The sequence below is a fragment of the Cottoperca gobio genome, chromosome 13 (genome assembly GCF_900634415.1).
Source record: "Cottoperca gobio chromosome 13, fCotGob3.1, whole genome shotgun sequence".
Taxonomy (NCBI): domain Eukaryota; kingdom Metazoa; phylum Chordata; class Actinopteri; order Perciformes; family Bovichtidae; genus Cottoperca; species Cottoperca gobio.
This window is the reverse complement of record NC_041367.1, coordinates 6,667,438-6,690,144: the sequence shown is the minus strand read 5'-3', so window position 1 is coordinate 6,690,144 and position 22,707 is coordinate 6,667,438. Positions and strand designations below refer to the sequence as shown.

The 22,707-nt window shown below is 39.7% G+C and overlaps 1 protein-coding gene across 3 annotated transcripts in view; it reads right to left on the bottom strand.

The window, feature by feature from the left end:
- The window catches only part of lsamp (limbic system associated membrane protein), a 365,358-nt gene that overhangs the window by 21,841 nt on the left and 320,810 nt on the right, over positions 1-22,707 (bottom strand). For all 3 annotated transcript variants that reach the window (XM_029446346.1, XM_029446344.1, XM_029446345.1), the window contains one exon: positions 8,383-8,508. In XM_029446346.1, coding sequence (XP_029302206.1) covers positions 8,383-8,508 — 126 coding nt within the window. The remainder of the gene's footprint in view (positions 1-8,382; positions 8,509-22,707) is intronic.

Genomic DNA, 22,707 nt, shown 5'->3' with positions numbered 1-22,707 from the left:
AGTGAAAATGAGGGAGAGGAAGAAGGAGAGCGACAGGCGAAGATGGATGGACAAAGAGTCGCAGAGAGGTACAGTGAGAGAGCTTCCCAGACAAGTTGACAGCCCTTGGGAGACTTTCTTGAGCCCGGTCTTGGAGCATGGACGACACACAGCCGTTGACGGCATAGGAGTGACGTCAAGGGCACTCAGCATCAAACCTTTAAATGGATGCCCTGCCAAACCCTGTAATAAAAGGGTTATGATTTCAACATTCAGCCGGATCATATAGTGTAGGAAAGTCGGCTGCGGTCCAAATCAATTCATTTGGACATATGTCTTTGTTGCAATGAAACTGTTAGAAAACTGTAAACTGTGATAGATTCATAGCTTACCATTTACAGTTGGCAGAAGCTATTATCCAGAACACCTTCAGGATTTAGTGCATTGCTCAAGGACACTGTGACAGTAAACAGGACTCCTGATGGACAGGTAATAGGTGTTGAGGAAGTTAAACCACTGATATTTTGGTTACAGGAAACTATTTGCAGCTGTTCGTCCATTGAGCCGCCAGGGTGCGGCATCATAAATACATCACGGCCTCTTTATGACTTGAATTTAAATAGTCAGCGTCTTAATATGCCCCTCAGATGTCCAGATGTGTGTGTGTGTGTGTGTGTCTTTGCTTGAGTGGATCTGGAGTTCACTGTGGTTGTCCTCCCTCCCCGCTAAATGACTGAAAAACCCTTTTACACCATTGAGGTGAGAGGATCTTGAATGCATAATTGAACATTAATTAACTGCTGGAGTTACTATAACTAATGATAAGAATGATTGAGCATCCAATGAAACTGGCCATTTGCATACTAATACACTGTTCTGTTCTTACTCTCTCCGTTTCTGACCATCTCCAGTGTAGTTTAACTTCTTTCTTTTCCTCTCTCCTTCCCTCCTTCCCTCCTTCCCCCCTTCCCCCTTCCCTGAGGATACCTTCCACCAGTTTCCTCATTGTGTCATGGAAAATCAGAAGCAGCCAGAGGGCTTGTATTTTTCATACTTGTCTGACTGCTATGTTGGTGGTCTGGGAAGTAATGCAATGAAGGATTTCATGGTTGACCAGGGGCTCTATTTCCCCCCTCATTGTGCACGATGGGGTGGTGCAATTCTCCCGACGTCCCACCACCTTTAGCAACTATTCTGAGGGAGTTAAAAAAACAGAAGTGGACTCAAGCTGGGAACCAGCCAGCTAAAGAGATCAACACGCATGCATGTCGCACAGAACACTGGAGGCATTGTGCACATGTACTGGACCACACGTGCGATCACATTCACATACTGTACTTTTTCTTTCCCCCCATCCCGCTGAATGTCTCCACACCTCTGCTCTCCTCCCTGTTCCTCTCTATTGATCATTCACACCACAAGTCCGAGCAATATGAGCTCTACGGTCAATATTCACAACAGCGCCCATGAACAAAAAGTGTTTTGATAAAAAGTACAAGAACTACAAGATAATATGCTATCTACAGCATCGTCGACAGTCTCAGACAGGTACACCAGATCTCCCACTGCCTCTGTGGACAATATCTGTAATAACTGTGTCTGGCTCAGATCTTCAAAGTTTTACTTGCTACTTTCAAGGGAGGTCAAAGGAATCTATTTAATGAGACAAGCCATGTAATGAGACACATGCTGGATGTGTTGCTTTTGTTTGTCGTGGTTTGCATGAATAATTGAATGGAGCTGATATCAGTTGATATTTTTACAAATTCTACACATACAGTGAAAGTATAAAATTAAAATACCATGTATCCTCTTGATGAGGGGAATCCAATAACAGCTTATTGATTTATGAAATATGTAATCTTGTCAGAGAGATGATTAAGAGGACTTTTACGCTCCAATAAAAAATAAAGTTCTCCAAAATTAATAAAAAAATAAACCAAAAAGAGAGATATTAGATATTATTCCCAAACCATTACAAACATATGAAAAACATTCTAGTTAGGGGTTAAAATCCCCCCTTTGTTAAAACAGAACGAGTAGGACTCATCCAAATATAATGCCTCTCAATCATCTCTTAGAAGTGTGTGGCAGTGTCTGTATCTGCAGACACCCTGCCCACTGCCAGTATTTTCTTATTTGTCTGTGTTCGAGACATTTCTGGAAGTCAACCTCTATAAAAACCAGAAGGAGCCAGATCGTAAGCACACATCCAGGAGGAAGCTTTGGAAATGGCAGACACAGCGCCAAGAAACGCAAATATAGTGAGGAGAAATGCCAAGCGGACAAAGCTTATTCCAAAACGCAAGTGAATCTGGGGTTGGCTCCCACCGAAGTATATTCATTAACATGGTAAGAATAATAAAAATGTGGTTTAGGTAAAAATAAACCAATGTTTGATTATAGTTTTAAGATGGGAAACAAAGGGTGGTCTCCCATACTGACGTGACCAATCCATCCACTTCAACCTCCTCCCTATATGGACTTTGTCGCTCTATAATAATGTCACTCAACTTCCTCCTTTGTGACCTGTCATAGCTGTTTTATCATTAACACAATAAGTTTCGTGAATCGGACCTTGAGACGGGGAAGTTAACGGTTGCAAGTTATGTGCAATTCATGGTTGCCATCGTTCTTTGTGAATTTGCATGTGAGTGTATGAAAGGGTTAATAACCACACAGTTTCATTCAGACTATTTGCGATTGTGGTAATTTACACTGTGCTTGTTATCTGCTTCGGCGATAAGCCAAACAACAAATAAAACCCTTTGGGTGAACTGGTGCATGTACCACTTTAATGAGCACTGTGTTTGCTCTGCCTGCAGGAATTCACATTCTTTACTCATAATGAAGAATCTCCTGCCTTATTGTCATCTTTCATCATGCTCAAAGGGTTGTAATATTTACCAAGCCATAGTATTTCAGCATTTAATCTGATGGGTTTCTGCAGTCTTGACACAGCAGGTCCAAAAATCTCCGCCTCAGATGTGCTCTGGTAATTTATTATGAGCCCTTGGGAAAATTAATTCAATTCAGTCCCACAATCTCTTAATTACAAATGTAGCTCAATGATGTGCAAGCAATAACCTGCCTGACCTCTTGTCTCAATGACACAAATCGTATCTTTGCTGACGTCTAATTATGCATATAAACACATATCCCCAGCAGTGAAAATGCTCTTTCTGCTTCTACTTCAATCCATCCAGCATGTCATTTTGTCATCAAAAAAAACCCCACACGTCAGTTATAATTTAATTAGCGTTGTGATAACCGAGCGATGGCAACAATAGCAGAGAAATAAGATTGTGCAGAGCTGAGAAAGAGCAGTTTCAGCTCAGACGGCCACCGTAGACACAGATGACAGCTGTAATGTGGACACCCAGAGAAACCCCGCTATTAAATATCTCATAAACAAATCCGAGTAATAACAGTAAGCAGTGGATGTATTATTTGTCACTCATGTTATATGAATTTTACAGGATTACTTAAGGTTTAACTTCTTGAGAAAATACGTATTACATTCAAAAGTTTTTAAAAGTCGCCTTCAAGACCTGTTAGTTTGATGACTTTGTGAGTTGTTATGTGAGTTTGGTTAGCTAGTTAGTTCTCCAGTTTTATACGTTTGTCAGTTTGATTAAAGGCAAACTTTCTTTGTTTGCTCCTTTAGCCTCCCCTTCAACATGAATTCACGATGTTGGACAATATAATTAAAGCATTGTACTATTTGTTGGGTTCAATATACTTGGGAGCCGCTGGACTTAGACTTATGTATTGAGTTTTTATGCTATAAAAACACTATGTGGGCCTCACACTGTGGTTATATAAACATGCAGGTGTGTTTCAATGTGATTAAGGGTGCAAATAAAGATTATTTTCATCATTGATTAATTATTAATTGATTAATAAAATAATTAGTTTTGTCTGTCCAGTCCAGAAAATATTCACATTTGAGAAGCTGGAAGCAGATCATTTGGGAAGTTTTCCTGAAAAAATTACTTAAAACAATTAATGAATTATCAAATAGTTACCAAATAATATTCTGTCAATCAAGTAATCAATTGCATCTACAACTACCAATCGTTTACATTAAAGTAACTGAATATTGACAAAGGGAAATTGATCAAACAACCATATTATTATTAAGCCAAAGTTGTCCATGCAGCACTCTGGAGCTTGCTCTACTTTGAAGTAAATTCCCACAAAGGCAGATGGGCGCTTTAGAGCATAGCAGCAGCAGCAGCAGCAACAACAACAACAACAACAGAGAGGCTGTTTTTAAAACTATATACAGTAAGAGATGTTTGTAGCTGCTAATGGAATAATGAACATTTCCCACGGGGCTTTTCTAAATGTGAAAAGTGTCAACATATTTCACATACAAACAATAAGGACGAGTTTGTTCTTCTGTGAAGGCTTCCTTTTCTTTAAATCACTTCTCATTAAACATTTGCAGTTTAAAAGAGCAATTCCAGTTGAAAAGACAAAGCGTGTGTCGCCTGTCTGACAGACCAACATGTGGTTGTCATCGGGGTCGGACTGGGATAATAATATAATATTTAATAATCAGGCCAGGGGCCTCGTTATATGGAACATATCCTAACTGCTTGTCCTATCTTAACGTCTTGACTTAAGTGTTGAAAGATAGAAACATTTTGACATTTACAAATAATAGTCTTGGCAGTTTTAATAAGTCATTAATTCATGGTCTGGGAAATTGAAAGCATCATCATTATTTTTGAGTAGACTTTTCATTATTATATTTTGGTATTCATGCTGTTGCCATACAGCCCTAACAACACTTCTGCCTCCATTCTTGGCAGATGTTTTGGATTTCAGGACAAGGTCAATGTCATCCTTTCTGTTGTTGCTAAATTCCCATCCTATGATAAGATAGGATTTGTTTCTAAATGCATGAAGGAAACATATGTCGGTAATACTAAATATTCTTAAAATCATCCTGAACTGAGATAAGATTTTAGACTTAGGAAGTTTCTGTAATGAGCCCCCAGGAATCTAACTCCTGTCCGGGCCAATCTCAACACAACAGCTCTGACTGGACGGATGTTGTTAATCAAGAACCTCTGCTAGCTCTGAATAATTGGCAGTTTTGAAACTTAACTAATAACATGTACTCCAGTACTGTAGTACTGTTTAAATTTTGAGGAACTCGTACTTTACTTGAGTAGTTCCATCCACTTCTGCTCCACGACATTCTAGATAATAATGTACTTTGTCCTCTGCTTATTTGACAGCAGTATTTTCCAACCTTTTTGTCTTGTGACCTCTTACCAAAAAGTAGTTTTACTATACAACCACTTTTACTTTTGATACTTGTATATTATATTTTGATGATAATACTCATGTACTTTTACTTCTACTCAGGTAAAGGATCTGAATACTTCTTTATAACGTCCTCCCTTTCAGCTCCACCTATTCTCTTTCGCTCATTCTCTCTTTAACTTGAACTGTCCATTTTTCTTTCTCCACACAGCTTGGTCACACGCAGTCCACCAGCAGATTGAAGGTTGTGTTTACATGTGTGTGTGTGTGTGTGTGTGTGTGTGTGTGTGTGTGTGTGTGTGTGTGTGTGTGTGTGTGTGTGTGTGTGTATGTGTGTGTGTGTGTTTCTGGGACCAGTCGCGTTTGATGAGATTAATCTCGTGGCCTGTTGTCTCATGTTACTTGAAGATACTACAGAGTGCCCTTTATTTTAAATATTTTCTGTATTAAAGGATGTGTGTTTGTGTGTTGTTGCTCTTGAGCTGCTATCTTAAACATAATGGCGCCACAGAGAGTGTGAGTACCGTTGAATTCTCACACATTTGTGAACAGCAACATATGCACAAAGTCATCATTCTGAATATAAATATGCATGTGGTGATGCAAGATTTTGGCACTTGAGTCTGTGACTCATACTCAAAGTCAATTATTGATTAGCTCATTAATAGTGACAAATAATAAAAGACATGCAAATATACTTGATGAATTATGTTTTTTATGGCCTTATCTAATCATGAGAGTGGGCACCTGCTAGCCGCAATAACAATAATAATATTTTTTGCATTCAAGTTATACAGCCTGTTGCTAAGTTGAGCCAGTTTCAGATGCAATGCTGCTAATATTTATTGGGAAACTAATTTCAGTTTTTTGTTCATCTACTGAGATGGATAAATCTGCTCACCAGTAAATCAAATTTTAATGTATTTTTTTAAGTATTGTTTTATGTGACTGAGATGTAAGAAGCTACTTTACTCAAACCTAAATTAAGAAAGGTTCATATGTAATCATATGTTTGCCTCATGTGTGCTGGACTGAATCTACTGCATCCTCTTGATAATGTTCCACATTTGTCTGCAACAATAGAATGCTTCAAAGTTATCACAATAATGGTTTCTTTATACACCTATGAATATAAAAAAATGTAAACCTTTATAGAGACTTGAGCTTGATCCTCAAACTGTTGACTTCAACTTGAGTGTTGACTTGGACGGGCATTTTGTGACGAACATCTGCGGTCCAAGCAAATACTTGAGAGTCTCGCTAGCTGAGCGAAGCAGCGTTACCGCCCCGGCAGGCGAAGGTGTGATGCAGTGGGACCACAGGCTGCCAGACATTATTATCTCCCTCAGCAGTCCCTCACACGCTCTCAAACTGGGTTAGACTTTTGGATTCTGGGGTGAAAGACACCCGCAAAACAACATCAAAAATAACACCAGTGACGGTATTTACAAATGTTGCATGTGTAGACTTACAGAATCCAATCCTGCCAGGACACTGACAGGATATTCCTTCTCTCACACTGTTTGAGTAAAGAACAACAACGTGTCGATGGTGGTCTGCCCACTACTTCCTCAGCTAAAAATAGCGAAAGGGAATATTGAAAAGAAAAGGTGTCTTATGTAAGAAATTGTACAGAACCAGTTCCATTGCAGCTTGAAAAACATCGACAATTGGATATTGCTTTTTCCTTCCCTCTCCATCCACGTCTCCGTCCACACTCTTAGAACAAAAGCTGTTTCAACCTGTAAAGCAGTTTTACCTGCAGTAAGGCATCTGCACCTCAAGGGTTCAATTTCAGTTGCACAGGAAGAAAACAAAGAGGAGCTTTTAGTTTTCACCACAGTACTGTAAAGCAGCAAATCAGATCCATATGGCTTGCAGGATTAAGCTGAACAGATGACTCTCCTCTAAAGCAGACGAAAGAAACAAACACGCCCATCCAAGTTCTTCAGCTTCCAGGTGCAGGAGACATATTTGATGGAACATCTCTGGAGGGCTGACAAGCTGATGCAGTAATTGATAAAAAAACATACAAACAGAACGGTTTTCAATCGGCACAAAACTGTTGTCGACTCGAGCATCTCCATCCATCATTCTACAAGCTTTTTAGCGGCAACATTATTCTATTCTAAGTAGATTAAAAACCCGAAGCAACACTATCACCACTATCTGAACGCACATACAGTATATGGAGAGCTGTAACGACACACCACCCGTACACACTTTGATAGCATGTACAAACAGCAACATGACTGTCATACATGCAGACTTATTATATATTTAAGAGTCAATATTCAATGCATGGTTAGATAAACACGTCCTAGCTAATGCAAAGGTAGTAGCTGTAATGGTAAATATCTCCATTCAGATATTTCTGGATGCGGGCAGGTGTTTTCTACTGCCATCTATACTCTTCATATGTGTATGTATGAGGGAAACTACTCACAGAATTGAAAACAACAATACCGTTACCAAATACCCACAGTATATACATTCAATAAATAAAGCATGATAAAAGGAGTTTTAACAGTGGGGAAAATACAAGCCATATTCCACGATTTCTCTTATATGATTATATAATAGGATGGATTTAAAGTTGTAAGTGTCTTTGATAACAAATAAGAAACCCATTGGTGCATTTAAAAAAAACAAAAAGAGGTTGTGCACGCTGTGGTAGGAGGTCTGGATTAAATGTCATTAAAATGGTCTATTTAGAGGATTGAGAAAGCTATTGGCAACAATCTGAAAAGCTCTCTTGACTTCTTTGCATGCACTATTGAGATGACCTCTTACTACCGCTTGTCAGTTTCTCATCTAGTGTCAAGTCAGTGCCAGGCTTCAATATCAGATCAGGAGGTTAGAAAAACAACATCAGACACAAACATCGGTCAATCCTGCATCTGGTGAAGACTAATGAACAGTTAGTTAAAGATAAACCTTACTGAATGTCTAAATAGGGAATTGACTGTAAGCCTATGCAGAGATCACATCTGTGTTTTAACCTATTTGTCTACATTGTGGCACAAAACTATGTTATTTAGACGGTGAACAAATCTGGCACACCTTTGGCCGGACATCTAGACTGACAAACACGATAATGAATTCTGATTGGATGATTCTTACCTGAGGGGTTGAGCAGCCGCCAGTTGATCGCAGGGTCCGGCCTGCCACTGGCCAAACAGCTGAGTGTCAAGTTGCTTCCTTCATTCACTGAGATGTCTTCTGACACCTTGTAGATGTTGGCTGGAACTGGAAACACATGAGAAATTATGTCAAGATTAATACGATTGCTATTATTTAAAATGTGAAATATAATGTGCAATTTCTGTATCCTGTGCCGTTATATTTATATAGCATTTATATGCATTTCTATTAAAATGCTACACACCATATGTGCAGTTCTTCCTCGTTTTTTTGCATAACTTAAAGCTTGTTTTATTCATCATTCTGCAAAACACATTTTAACTCAACAGAATAACTGAGACGTTGCTATTCAAAAGACCCTACCAACTCTACCAAGCCAGCTGCTTTGCTCCCATGACAGCCATTACCATTTATTCACAGTAACTATTGGCTATAAACAGAGATTTAAAGCAAACACAAGCTGACCTTGATTCTCTCAGTGAAAGGAAGAGTTTAGAAAAGCTTTGGAGAACCTTTGTTTCCTACCGCTATAGCCCCAGAGGTACTTACAGTAAACTTTTCAACCCAGGATCCAAATAAGCAATTTAATCTCCTGCCCAAGGACCTGAGCTAATGAAAACAGATTGCGTCTCTGGTTATACGGGGGAACCACCAGACGCTTGGCTCTGATTCTGAGTTGAGACAAATACCTTCAGAGAAGTTGGCTTTAATATATGGATCACAATTTAGAGGTGAAATGAAGAATCTTTTAATGTGTGTATGTGACTCTGGTGTTCAAAGTAACACAGAGTTGCTATTTCATCTTGACGCAGTGTTTAATGATCATCCTGCCTCGTAAACACCATCTACTCTCACTCCCACACAAACAAACAGAAACCCGATGGAGGGAGAGAGAAACTTTAACGCTGGCAAAAACAACTCAGATGAATTAAGAAGGTACAGTCTGTGTTAAAGCAAGTCAGCAGCAAAGATGCAATCAATCATGAAGGATGTAGAGGGCATACATCACTGTTTCCTCAAACGGGTGAAGTGGTCGGGATAAGGTATCGTAGATACAGATATGAGACCAGAAATGCAAATAATGATCAATGACTTTGGAATATGATAAATGTTGGAACATCCATCACGCGGGCAAATGAAGAAGAGAAACTATTTTTTTTTTAAAAAACTTGTGATAAGCAGATTTACTATTATAATTCCAGGTACGCATCCATCAGTATTCCTTTTGATCTGAAACACTTGTGTGTCTTCTCTTTTCATTATTTAATTCCCAGTAAAACACCTGCGTTCCATCCAATGTTTAAGTGAAGCCTGAACCTATTGATGTATCTTTGTGTCAATCAACACAGAGAGCCCTGCTCCTTATCCACCAACCTATCCTTGCATGTTGTTATTGTTGTGTCCCATTCTCCTCAATAGTTCCCGATTGCTTTTGTAAATGTCCTTTTTTTGGTTATGATAATTTGCGGACCCCTATGAAGTAAGAATAGAAAGCGACATGCTTTGACTTGAGTAAAACTCAATGTTCTCCAATTGGATACAGTTGTAATCCCAAATTTGCTCTCAGTTACACCAGAAACTTCCCCAATGTCATTGAATAATTAGATTACTGGTCTGTTATATGTTATCATCTCTGTAAGAAATATTAACACCAAGGAAACTGACCATTTGGCAAATAGTTGAACAGTTAGATTAGGCCGAAAAGGCTCTGCTCTTCTGAGAGAACTCCAAGAATCCAAACAATTCACTTTAATATACATATATGAACATTCAATTATTATTTAATCAGCAATACTGAAACTATAGGAGGACGTTGACGTTATGTACACCTGCATGAATATGATTGTATGCTATTAGTCAGCTCAGCCACACAGCCGATCAATGAGCCGGTGATTGCGAAGCATGAATAAATGCGAGCGCAATTTCATCTTCAGCTAACATTATGCTACACACGCATACATGCGTTTTGGTAACTTGATTTTTCGGAGGTGAATTCAAAGTCTGCGTGCATGTTTACCCATCATATATTATCAATGCAACTGTGTAATATGGCCTGGTTATCCTGCAAAAACAGTAACAGTGCAAAAAGGTGCAAAGATGTGATATTCATGAGTTAAGAACATGGGATGCTTGAGCCTGTGAAATTGTGTTCAGGTGCACACTGACATGCAGACTTGTGATGCATTCTAGTCAAAACATTTTTCAACTTTTAAACTCTACTTTCAAGCCTTGTTTGGTGTTTGTTTCAGGGGCAACTACTGGTCACTAAATGCTGTTGACCTGCATTCATCGCCTGCTGTGTATTGAGCACATTCACAGTATCAGTATCAGCATTGCAACAATGAACACAGACTTTTAACTACAATACTCTTCACTGGACCTTTACATACATATGATCAATTTGTCAATATTGTATTTGGGTTTCACGTTTGTAATCCCGATTGGGATGTAATAGATAATTTAGAGGTCTTTCTTAAAAATGAAAACACGTCAAACAACTCGTCTCCAGCACATACTTTATTCAGCAATTGTTTTGCACTCTTGCTTTCATCAGTGCGGTGCCCGGGGCGGCTTCCAGTGCATGTAGATTTTATATTGTGATTCAGTTGAAGTGTGAAATTAAGAGGTGGGAATATGTGTGAAATGTCAATATTTGAATAAAAGAATTGACTCAGAGTGTGTGGCTTTGACTTACACATGCAAGGTAGTTCATTAAACCTTAATTGCCATTATTAAAATAACAGTCCACACTCTCTGCACATCTGATTCATATTTATTTATCCATCCAAATAATTTAGGCGTAAAAAGCCGGGTTGGAAAGTAAGCCATTAAACCTCGTGGGTTACCTGCTTCAAAGTGTCAACAGCAGCAGAATCAGTTGCAAAGAGCTGCTTTGGAAAGTAACAGCCTCTGCCAGCTCTCAACAACTGTTGACAATGTGAGCATAAACAGGGCACTTAAACCCCAACTGCTCCATTAAAGTTACTCCGTGGCCCGACGAGAATGCACTATAGTCTCACTTAGGGCTGTGTATTGGCATCAGGCTGCAGGGTTTACACTTGAATGTATTGCGATACATTATGATACTGTAAGCAAGGCGATATATTGCAATTAATCTAATTTTCAGAAAACTGTAATAGTATATAGAACACACCATCATCTGCATAAAATCTGGTTTAAAAGGAAAATGCAATTAGAACAGTGAAATTGTGCAATCTGAGAAACTGTCTGCAAACAAATCCTTGCAAGTAAACTATTCATTTAAATCGATAGTGTTTTTGAGAACAATACAGTATCATAAAACATGATATTGTGATACTCAAATGTATATTTTATGACACCCCTAGTCTGCCTCCTGGTGTGGGTGTGTATTCTATCCCAGCAGGGCTTCTTCTTCTCTCAGTGAGGCACGTTTCCAGTTTTGCACCTTTATTTTTGGTGGCAATAAAAAAGCTGCTTTAAAGTCTTATCTTGATTTAGTCCATAAAAACCTCCATTAAGGTTGTTGTGTTTGCGTAGCTGACTGTTAAACTAAAAAAAACACATATGGAAAAATTTATACTGAATGCATTTGAGAGTTCCCAAGTTGTAAACACATTTGTGAGAGCGCCATCATCTGGGAATTCATATGCTATCTAAATCTGATAGGAGTTGCTGTGTTGAATTGAAATGAAGCTGCCCCATTCCTCCATATTGACCATGTTTTCTAAGAAACAATATATCAGTGTTTGCCTCTTTCAGATTGTTTCTCCAGCAAGGTTATTATTGAAGCTTTGTCTCCGTACAGCATCACTAACAGCATCCCCCCCAACTAACATCTCTCTCTCTCTCTCACACACACACACACACACACACACACACACACACACACACACACACACACACACACACACCCCCAAGTAAACCATCTCTCTAATGACAACTGACTAGACTTTCACAACTGTGCCAAACAGCATTTTAAATGAAGTCATACAGAGTTATTGCTGTAGTCAAATGACCAATCCAAAATGAAGATGCGTTTTCCAGATATGGGGAGATGGAATGAGAGAGGGGGGGGGGGGTGCCGGGGCGGAGGCACTTGATTGAGGTGACAAAGAATCCAATTGGCTTTTCTTTCCGCCTCAAAAAGCATCCAAAGCGGCATCAGGAAGGGTGAGAAAGTTGATTCGCTAGTTAGGATGTGCGACTGGAGAATTAATCCTCAGAAGCATAGATAAAAATGGATCAGGGAAGAAACAACTGCTCATGTTCAGATAACCCTGGCACCTTCTATAAATGCGAGGGAAGGGAAGAGGAAAGATTGAGAGTGAAGTGGAAAAAGGAGTGTGAATGATATTATTGCCATATAGCGGCTGGTGTCCAGCTGCCAGGACTGAAGGGGGAGGAGGGAATAGAAAAGAGTGAATTGTAATCTTAGTCATAGGTCAACCTTCAAGGAAAGATGTTGGAAAGGGCATCTCTTTGGAAAGCACTTTAGCTCTGCAACTGGATGAATTCAATGGAGATATACTTCAACCTCCACTGATGTTTTCCCTATAGCTGCGTTTGTGTGAATTATATAATTTATGATATAGGCACAGGCGTGGGCTAACAACACATCACGTTCTGTACAATACAAAGGTGAACACTCACTTTCAAGTGTACTCTCTACCTTGGAGAATTAGTTTTCTAATTTATTCTCTTTTAATTTCACTTTTCTCATACACTCCCCAAAGTAGAATTAATTTCCATTCATAGTTTTTTCCTCTTCAGGTTTTCACCCCCCCCCCCCCCTCTCAAAAACATCATATCCTCTCTGGCTAATGATCTGCTATTTTGTAATTCCTCAAAAATAATAAATCTCTGCTGAAAACGTTATAACAAGCACTGACCTTGCTTTCAACTCTAATTTTAAACTTCAAAGAAAAAATAAAGGAAGAGAGAGAGAGTGAAAGACAGAGAGAGAACGAGCAAGAGTAAAGGGGGGGGGGGGGGTGCACGAATAACACTCACTCTCCATTCATTACTGCTTATATTTACAATAACCTATTATTGCAACAGTTTTCTTATTACTATAATCAACACAATATTGTGATACAATAATTCTATAGCATGAAACCTTCTAAATTAATGGGTTTGTGTGGGGCTTCAATTAAGTGCTTTCAGGATGACAATTATCCATGCAAGTACTCCACATATGTGTTTTTCTCAGTTACAAACCATTCAACAACATAAATAAAAGACAGAATAGCAAATCACTCCTGATGCTATTGTGCATAATGGCTCCGCTTCATTACATTTTTTAATTGGAGCTGTACTGTGACCTTCAGGTTGCTGTCGAGATTCATTAACTTAAAGTGAGAGGCTTTCATGCAGTTTTAAATCAGCTGTGGATGACGGATAATGGTTAAAATATCCTTTTTTACTTTTTTAAGAAAGTGTTTTTTTTTCTTGCTTTAATTACATTTAATTACTTTTTTAAAATTAATTTGCGCTTGTTCACCAAAATATGATCTGAATCCAGCCCAGTATCCCTTGGAATTACATCCATAGTGGAAGATACTACATCTTATAATTTACTACCAATGAAGGTTGATACCTGTAATTAACATTTGCAATATTCCCCTAACCTTAACCAAGTGTGGCAGTTACCTGACCCTAACTATGCCTTATCCATATTGCATATACTGTAACCACAATCTCTAACCTCAGCAAGACTGTAGTTGCCATTTGCAGATATTTCAATAAGCAACACATTCATTTTTATTTATTTAATGTGAAAAAACAAACTGTACAATCGAATGTAATCCACGATTCTGCAGAATCGCCCAAAACTGATGTTCATGTCTGTAGAAATTAAAGCCTGCATGGATCAGTTTATACATTTATACATGTGCTGCCAGTATGAACAAGACAGTTGGTATTAATCATACATGCATATACGCGACTGTCATGACCAATAGTAAATCCCACCTGCTCCACATCTGCTCATGCACGGACGTGTTCATTTACTGCAAAACATGTCCCCGTTTTACCATATATGGTTACAATATGCTCATAAAAGGCAAATAGCAGCCTAAATGTAATTATTGTTGGAAAATGGAACAATTACTTCAAGGACACAGAGGTTGAGATTCTGCTAAATGTGATTCAGCAAAACCAAGATGTTTAATTTAAGAAAAGTTACATTATAGGGGAGCGTAATTAATGCTGTGAACACGGGGTATTCATATTACAAATGTGCGTCTGCAACTCTGTCAGACACAGAAGAGTCTGGACCAACACTTGCACAATAACAGAAAAAATAGCAGGGCGAAAGATACACCAACCAGACAGATAAAGTGCATTATTACAGGATATAACTGTTTCGTCGCAGTGCCGCTTGCATCCGCTCCTAAACCAAAGCCCTACATCTCTATTTAGGACGCGGTACCACATTTCCCCAGTACTCTCTCTCTCTCCACGCTCTGCATTTCTCCCCCTCTGTTCTCCATTTGATATAATCCCAGGTGGTCTATTCTCTGATGTATCAAAAATATGCCAATATTCTTGTTTGGTCCATCTCAGATGCAGGCATGTTGAGTATGAAATTAGCCATTGAACATAAGCAGGGAAAAGCAGCAGGTAATAGAAGATGCAACCTCGCCCACCTGCACTCTGTCAGATTGCTTTATATTCAAGCTAAACTCTTCATTACAATATGAGGATTACTGCACCAAACTCTTCAGAACACATACAGAAAAACAATAAACACCTCAACAGCTTTGGGCTTTGACTGCCAAATGCAATTTGTTACCTCGACCTTTCAAAGAGTAATGGTTAAAACAACATCATTCATGTGACTTTCTGAAGAGACAATAAGAAATAGTGTCAAAATAAAGTAACATTTTGAAGGTAAAGAGAATAATATACAGCATCTATACTGTTATCGGTTCTGTGTATACCATTTTTTTTTTCTCAAGGGCTCATTTAGCTCCCTCCCACATTCACTCCCCGCTGGCTCTCAATGTGACATATGGAGGAGTGATGTGTCGGAGAGTGTAGAAGAGGCGTGCAATTATGCTCAGCTAATTTGAAACCATTAGAAGAAAAGCAGTCGCAGCTCTTTAGCTTTTAGCTTTTAGTGCTTGGATGCTTCGCTGCCAAACCTGCTTTCGCCGAATCAACGTCAGCCTAAAACCTCCCAAGTTTCCAAAGAAATGAACAATATAACCAGCCTGTTGGCCACCAGGGTGGTTCCTGTCACAAATCAGAGATTAAACAATGTCGATTTAAACAAGAATCGACTGTGCCTTAATGCTGGTGTAACTTTGTGAGAAGCTGCACTTCTGCAACTCACTGCAGCCGGTACGAAAGTCTTAGAGACCAATTACTGCAAACATCATACAAATATTCCCACAGTTCCTCTAGCTAAGTGACTGAAGTCAAAGCAAGAGGAGCAGCACACTCTTACATGGAAGTCTTTGATACATCTGAACCCTTACACTTATGACTTCCTGAAAGTGTTTTGAAAGAGAGAAAAAGGCCAAAGGAAAGAGGATCTACAAAAGGAGCAGAATGTAATCACCATGCCACATCTCCAAATGTCTGCAATGTGCTCGTGTTGATAAATAATATCTCTTCAGATTAACACTAAACCTTGTGGCTGAGCCCTCGGTCGTAGTCTTACTACTGAATCATACACACACACACACGCATGCACACACACACACACACACACACACTCACACACACACACACACACACACACACACACACACACACACGCATGCACACACGCATGCACACACACACACACACACACACACACACACACACACACACACACACACACCTGCATGCAAGTTCAGTCGCAAACACACGTTTTGTTGTCTGTAGCTTGGACTGTACGTCTCCATACTGTGTGATCGTTAATATGCACTGTTAATCCCTTCAATTATTCATGTTGACATTGTTGCTTAACGTAATGACAAGATATATCTGCATACACACACTTGAACACACATTTTTATCTGTGCTATCATTTCACCACATGCAAAATGTGGAGGAGCACCGATCTCATTTGATCTGAGCCCTTTGGGGTGTGTTTTTCGCAGCGACACACACTAATTCCTCTCCACCTGGCACTGCAGAATCACAAAGAAAGACAATGCATAGGTCTGAGAAGTGGACTGATACTGCTGTTGCTGCTGCAGCAGAAGAAGCTCAAGTGGCCTGGCAATAACAGCGGCCACCTCTTTCCCCCCTTTGCACTCTTAGAAGAAGACCGTACCCGTCAACAGCGACAGTGCTTTCAAAACCCAAGATACCTGACTTTCAAAGGAACCGGATATGAGACAGATGCAATGGCCTGCTGGAGGCGCAGATGGAAGGAAGGGAGTAAAGAAATTTGCTTTATCTGTGTTTTTCCGAAAGAGGATTTTCTACATTTGAGACCCGATATGTGGTAACTCGCTCTACCGAGGTCATTAATTAAGGAGATGGTTTTTCGGTCTGTCTTCAGAGGTGTTCCTCCAATTAGGGTCCCGCAAGAGCTGCAACTCGTAAATCACATGAGCATTTAATTGGTGTTTTCACTGAGAGGCAAAATAACAGAGGTGTACGGTAGAAAGGCATCACAGCAGTTTTTGCTAACAAGCTCAACACAGGGCAGACAGAGAGGGTCAAAGAGGAGGAAAATGCTTCACATAGTATTATTTTCATAAAACCAACTAATGGCAGCTCTTATGAAAAATGTGTGTGTTTATGTATTCTGTACAGGCTGTGATTCTTATCGTGACCCAATGGAGGAAGCTCCGTAAATCGTTTGCCTCCTCAGGAGCAATAGCTTTGTACTTTAAGCTTGGCATCCACAAAGTGAGGAGGGCCGGCCAAAAAAAAAGGCAAAGCATATTTTGCATTCAAGCCATCAGATGATTTAGAGGCTTACGATATCAAGTCAAGTCAATTTTATTTATGTAGCCCGATATCACAAATTTGCCTCAGGGGGCTTTACAATCTGCACAGTGTACTACACCCTCTGTCCTTTTTGACTCTCGCTTCGGATATGAAAAAAACTCCCTAAACCACCCTTCATACCACTCATGATAATGAGAAAAACAAAGATGGCCAGTCAAGCTAAATCCAAGGTTATAGAATCTTGGCTATAATGGATGCTTTTCCCTCAATAGGAACTATTTTGTTCAACTCTTTAATACTAATTCCTGCCCTTTGTTCTTCCACTTACAAATACCATTCCTCTTTATGTCACTTTGTCCAGACAGGGGTTATTAGAGATCATAAGCCCTCCCACAACCCACATCCCAGCCCTGTTGAAATGCATTTTATGCCCCACCACATCCCTCCCAATGTGAAACCACCTTCACCTTCTCTTTCCTATTTCAAAACCACTTCCAGTCTCATCTCGTACAGCTGCTTCAGCAAAACCTGGGTTCATGATAGGCAGTCAATAATGTTGTGCAAATGCTTTCTTCTCATTTTTCTCTCTTTGCTGTTTCAGTAAGAACAAAAAATGATTTTTTAATGAATTCATAAGTTATTAATAATTAAGTAAATCATAATGGCAATACAAATGTCACTTAAGGACTTGGAACTGAATAAAATGGAATAATAAATCTCAAAACTGTATAATTGTAATACAAATTTAAATGTTTTACATCTATACGAGCTGTGGTTTTATCAAACAAATACATTTATTACAGTTGATAATTGTGTATTCTTTTCAATAAAAACAATAACTGTAGTAATTCTTAGTAGTCCAACATAAAAACAGATTTTCTGTATGACAACAGACGTAGACAGTATCTAATTGATTAACATGATTTCAAAGTGAAAACAGAAGTTCAAAGCAACAAACATATGTTTCATTGCTCACTCAGGTATTAAAAGGGGTTTCATAAGTTGCAGCTTGATCTATTGTGACATTCAGATGTCCTTTCAGCCTAATTCTCCTGATCCTTGAAGACCCTACAGGATGTTCAGTGGAAGTCAAACCAGCAATCAGCACTAATCAATAGCAGCTGAACTGCCCCCATTTGCTACAATACACAAGACTAAAGTGAACCCAAGTGTAAGTGTGTATATCTCTATGGCCATTTGTGTGTGTGTGTGTGTGTGTGTGTGTTTGTGTGTATGATCCATTAACAATTCAGACCCCTCCCCGGAGGCCTTCAAGACTCCTTGGTTAGCAGCCATTAACTTTGAACCTAAGATGGAGTCCGAAGGTTCTTTATTTCAGTCTGCAGCTTCGTTGATGGACTCTCCCCATTCTCATGCTAATGGTAAAGGAGCAATGGGATCGATGCGCACAAGCCCCGTTAGACGGACCAGCCACCAAATTCATGTCCCCAAATGCAAATACAGCATATAGGGATAAAAAGGTACATGCAGTTTGGTTGATGCCCTCTAAGACACGTGAAATAAGGATGAGGAGCAGCAAGTTAATTAAATCCACTCATCAGATGAACAACAGAATTATTTCAGTCAGAGGAAAATGACCTTCCTTGCCTGATAAATGCCCACGTATGTCACACTCTATGCCCTTTGATAAAAAAGTCTTAACTCCAAATTTAGCTAACCCGGATGACATCATCAGGGTTATTTTCTCTGGCAAGCTCACTCCAAAGCCACAGATGACCGTATGCATCTGTTTTCACAGGATACAGTGTAGTAATGATGAGTCACCTGACCTTCAACAGTGGCTTCACCCTTTAACAAGACATTTAAAACATTTGAATATCTACAAAACTCTCACAAAACCCAATATGGATACATGGAAAACAAAATCTTTCAAATCCTTTCATCCCTCACATGACATGCACTTGCTCCTCTCTCCCTGTCCTCTTCCTGCTTTATTATTCCTCTTTCAAATACACAAAATCATGCAAGTGAGTCACTTACCAAGTGCTATTTGATTGTGACTTTAATTTTTAGCTTCCAAACATGTAACATTACTCTTTCAGTAGACCCCGTAATCCACATGACAGTCACTGGTCAGCCTCTGGTAATCTCCCAATGAGCTAAATAAGACTTAAAAAGGATGAGAATCCCACAGTCCATTTTATGGATGCACCTGCAGCTCTCTGTGATGTGATACTGTGTATAACCAGCGTACAGCACTCTTTACTACTAATCTGCACAACACAGTAAGCACTTTAACAGTTTATTGCCTGTGTGAGCACTACACTACAGTACATTCACAGCACAGCACAAGCCTAACTCAGCCTGTCACAGTGGGTTCCATGAGCTTCTTACTTTCCTTCCTTAGTAAGGTCAATGTGCGCTAGTTATTACTCCCACACCAAGGTAAAAGGATAGTGATTTATCAGAATGGATTCGTTGTGGCTTACACTCCTGATTTTAAGCATGGCAGAGAAAAGTATAGTTGGGTTTGTGGTAATTGTGATATTACAAAGTTTAATTAATATTCACATATTCCATTTTCAGCTTCTTAAATGTTAGGATTAGCTGATTTAGTCTGTTTTATAGAATTGTCAATTGATTGAAGTTTTGTGGACACAATAAACGTTTTAAAGATGCCACCTTGGGCTCTGGGAAATTGTGATAGACATTGTAATCATTTTCTGTTGTTTTACAGCTTACAGTAATCAATTGATACAACACAAATAACCATATGGTTAAGAGATAATAACAATAATCATTAGTTGCAGCCCTACATTAGTGTATGAAAAAATGTGAGCAATTTAAAACTATTTAAAACAGAAATAGGATTAAAAATAAGGATGAATATATTGATTGGGATAATCTATAGCAGACAGAGTTAGCACAAGTTTGTCCAGTGTTTCATTGGCTCAGAAAAGAGGAACTATAGGGCTGCCATATGTGTTGATGGGGTTCCAGATCTGTAGACTCTCAAGCAGCTTGTTGGTTCTCACCATGTAACACGCTGTGAACAGCTGGTCGAGTGCAGAACACCTGACACACTCAGCTGGAGACCTACACAACAGTGCTTCTCGCTCTCTCACACACACACTCACACACACGCACACGCACACACACACACACACACACACACACACACACACACACACACACACACACACATACACACACACACAACACACACACAGCCTCTGACTGGGCTCACAGCTGCTGCTATAGCGCCTGATGGGATAGGTGTGTTCGCCATCACACTTTCTCTCTTGGGTGTCACTCGCTACCTTTCAACTTCCTCTTTATCAACTTCTTTTGTCTTCCATGCCAACGTGCACACTTGGATGCAAATATTCACATTGTGCACATATGTTACATACAAACAAACTCCATCTCTCTGCGTCCCTCCCATCCTACCTTGCATTTGTTTCTTCAGTCCTCCTTCTGCCATTTTGTCTCCTCAACTCTTGCCTCATCACTGTCACTCTTTCTCTTTCTCTGTCTCCCTCACTCTGTCTTTCCTTATCTCTGTTTCTGCATTTTGCCTTGAGCTGCAGTCTAATGAGCAAGTGGCTGGTGTTGGGAGTGTGTTTTCTAGCTCTGAGGAGCGATAACAAGCCCATATGTTAGTTACCACAGTGGCCACTGCAGCAGCCGACAAGTGCCAACTCTTAAAGACTCTCCCAGGGAAAGATATTTTCCATTAAATCTGTGGCTGCGCCATCAAAGTGCTCAGAAGAGGCACGCGCTCAACAACACTCAGCTACTGTAGCTGTGAGACGCCTATGCAATAGAGAGCAGCATATTATAATGAAGAGTCATAAATATTTTCCCTCCATAAGTGATAAACAATTTTTTTCTCATTAGTGAGATGTATTTTTAGTTTCTCTGAGGGCTTACATTTTGATTACAGCGCATGTGTGTGCTTCGAAAACATTTAAAGTGAGTGCGGAAAAAGGTTATACAAAGCAATATCAAGATAAATGTTTAAGTCAATAGAAATATGCCATATTTTTGCTTATTTAACACAAACACAGTCAGACGAGAAATTCCCGACAAAGCTTTTCACAAAATGTGTAATCAAGTACTTGCATGGCATCCAATGATTAACCACATATTAGAATCAGTCAACATCAGTTTTATATCTCCCAAACTTGTCCAAACCCCATCATTTTGAACAGCCCTCCATCAAAAAGACATCCAACAAGACATATGCTCCATCACGAGAAGTGTTTAGCGCTCTCCTGCCCCACAGAATACTTGGTATGTAAAGCATTTGATCAGCACTGGCTACCATATGGTCCAACTAAATAACATGCCAGACATCTGGTGGGGCAGTGGGCAGTGGAAGAAGCAGCAGCCATGTCCTCTCTAGAAAACAATGGGGATGAATACAAATCCATCCAAATGACAGATGTCAGCCAATACATTTCATGAGTCTCTTTGAAACACTCCTGCAACAAACAATGGAGTTTAAATCCTCTCCTGCATTATATTTCTCAGTTCAAACTGAACATTAAACATTACTGAGAGTCTAGAGCCTGTATAGTGGCTCTTTGAGGCTTTCCTTTGGCATAGCGTTTGCTCTGCTTTGAGCTAAATGTTAACATGCTCGCAGTGACAATGCGAACATGCTGATGTTTAGAACTTTACCAGGTTGTACCCTCTTAGTTTAGCATGTTAGAATGCTAAAAATGTTCTAATTATCACAGCAGACAAAGTATAGCTCAGGCTGATGTGAATTGAACTAGCTTACAAATGTTAACTTCATGGTGGCACGGGAGGAAGTCAGGAGGCTTCGTCCTGTCAGAAACATGAACAAAATTTCAAGGCAATCCATCTGCTAGTTGTTGAGATATTTCAGTCTGGACAGGACAACGAAATGAACATTGCCTTCCCTCGAGCTATGCCACCAGCGTTGCTAAAAAGAGAATGCATGGTACATACCACTATTGCAAGAAAGTACTGCACTCCATTTCTTTCTGATTGCTGACAGTAGAGAGACGAAGAGGAAAGGTTGGGAAGTAGTTTGAATCCACATGGACCTGAGCATTGCTGAGCTTGGCACAACTGAGCAGGAAGGCTCTGAAATCAGATATCTCTCAGTGTGTGTCTGAAGTGTAAGCCTTTGCTCCTGACACACACAACAAAGATGACTCTTCCTCAAGCTGTTCTCTCCCCTTCCAATGCTCAAACTAATAGGTGGAAGTCATTCATGGACCACAGCAGTCACCCACTGGTCTCAGCAGATAGAAATGAACAAGTTATACTTATATTTGGTGTGCATTGTTTAGCGTTGTTGTTGTTGATGTCTTTGAGTGGTACCCCCACATGTTTGCCTCTCTGCTCTTATCCAGCCCATGGCGATAAAAGTGGCATCAAGGCCTAGCAGTGGGATTGAACCGAACAACAGCAGGGCTGAGTGGCGGAAAG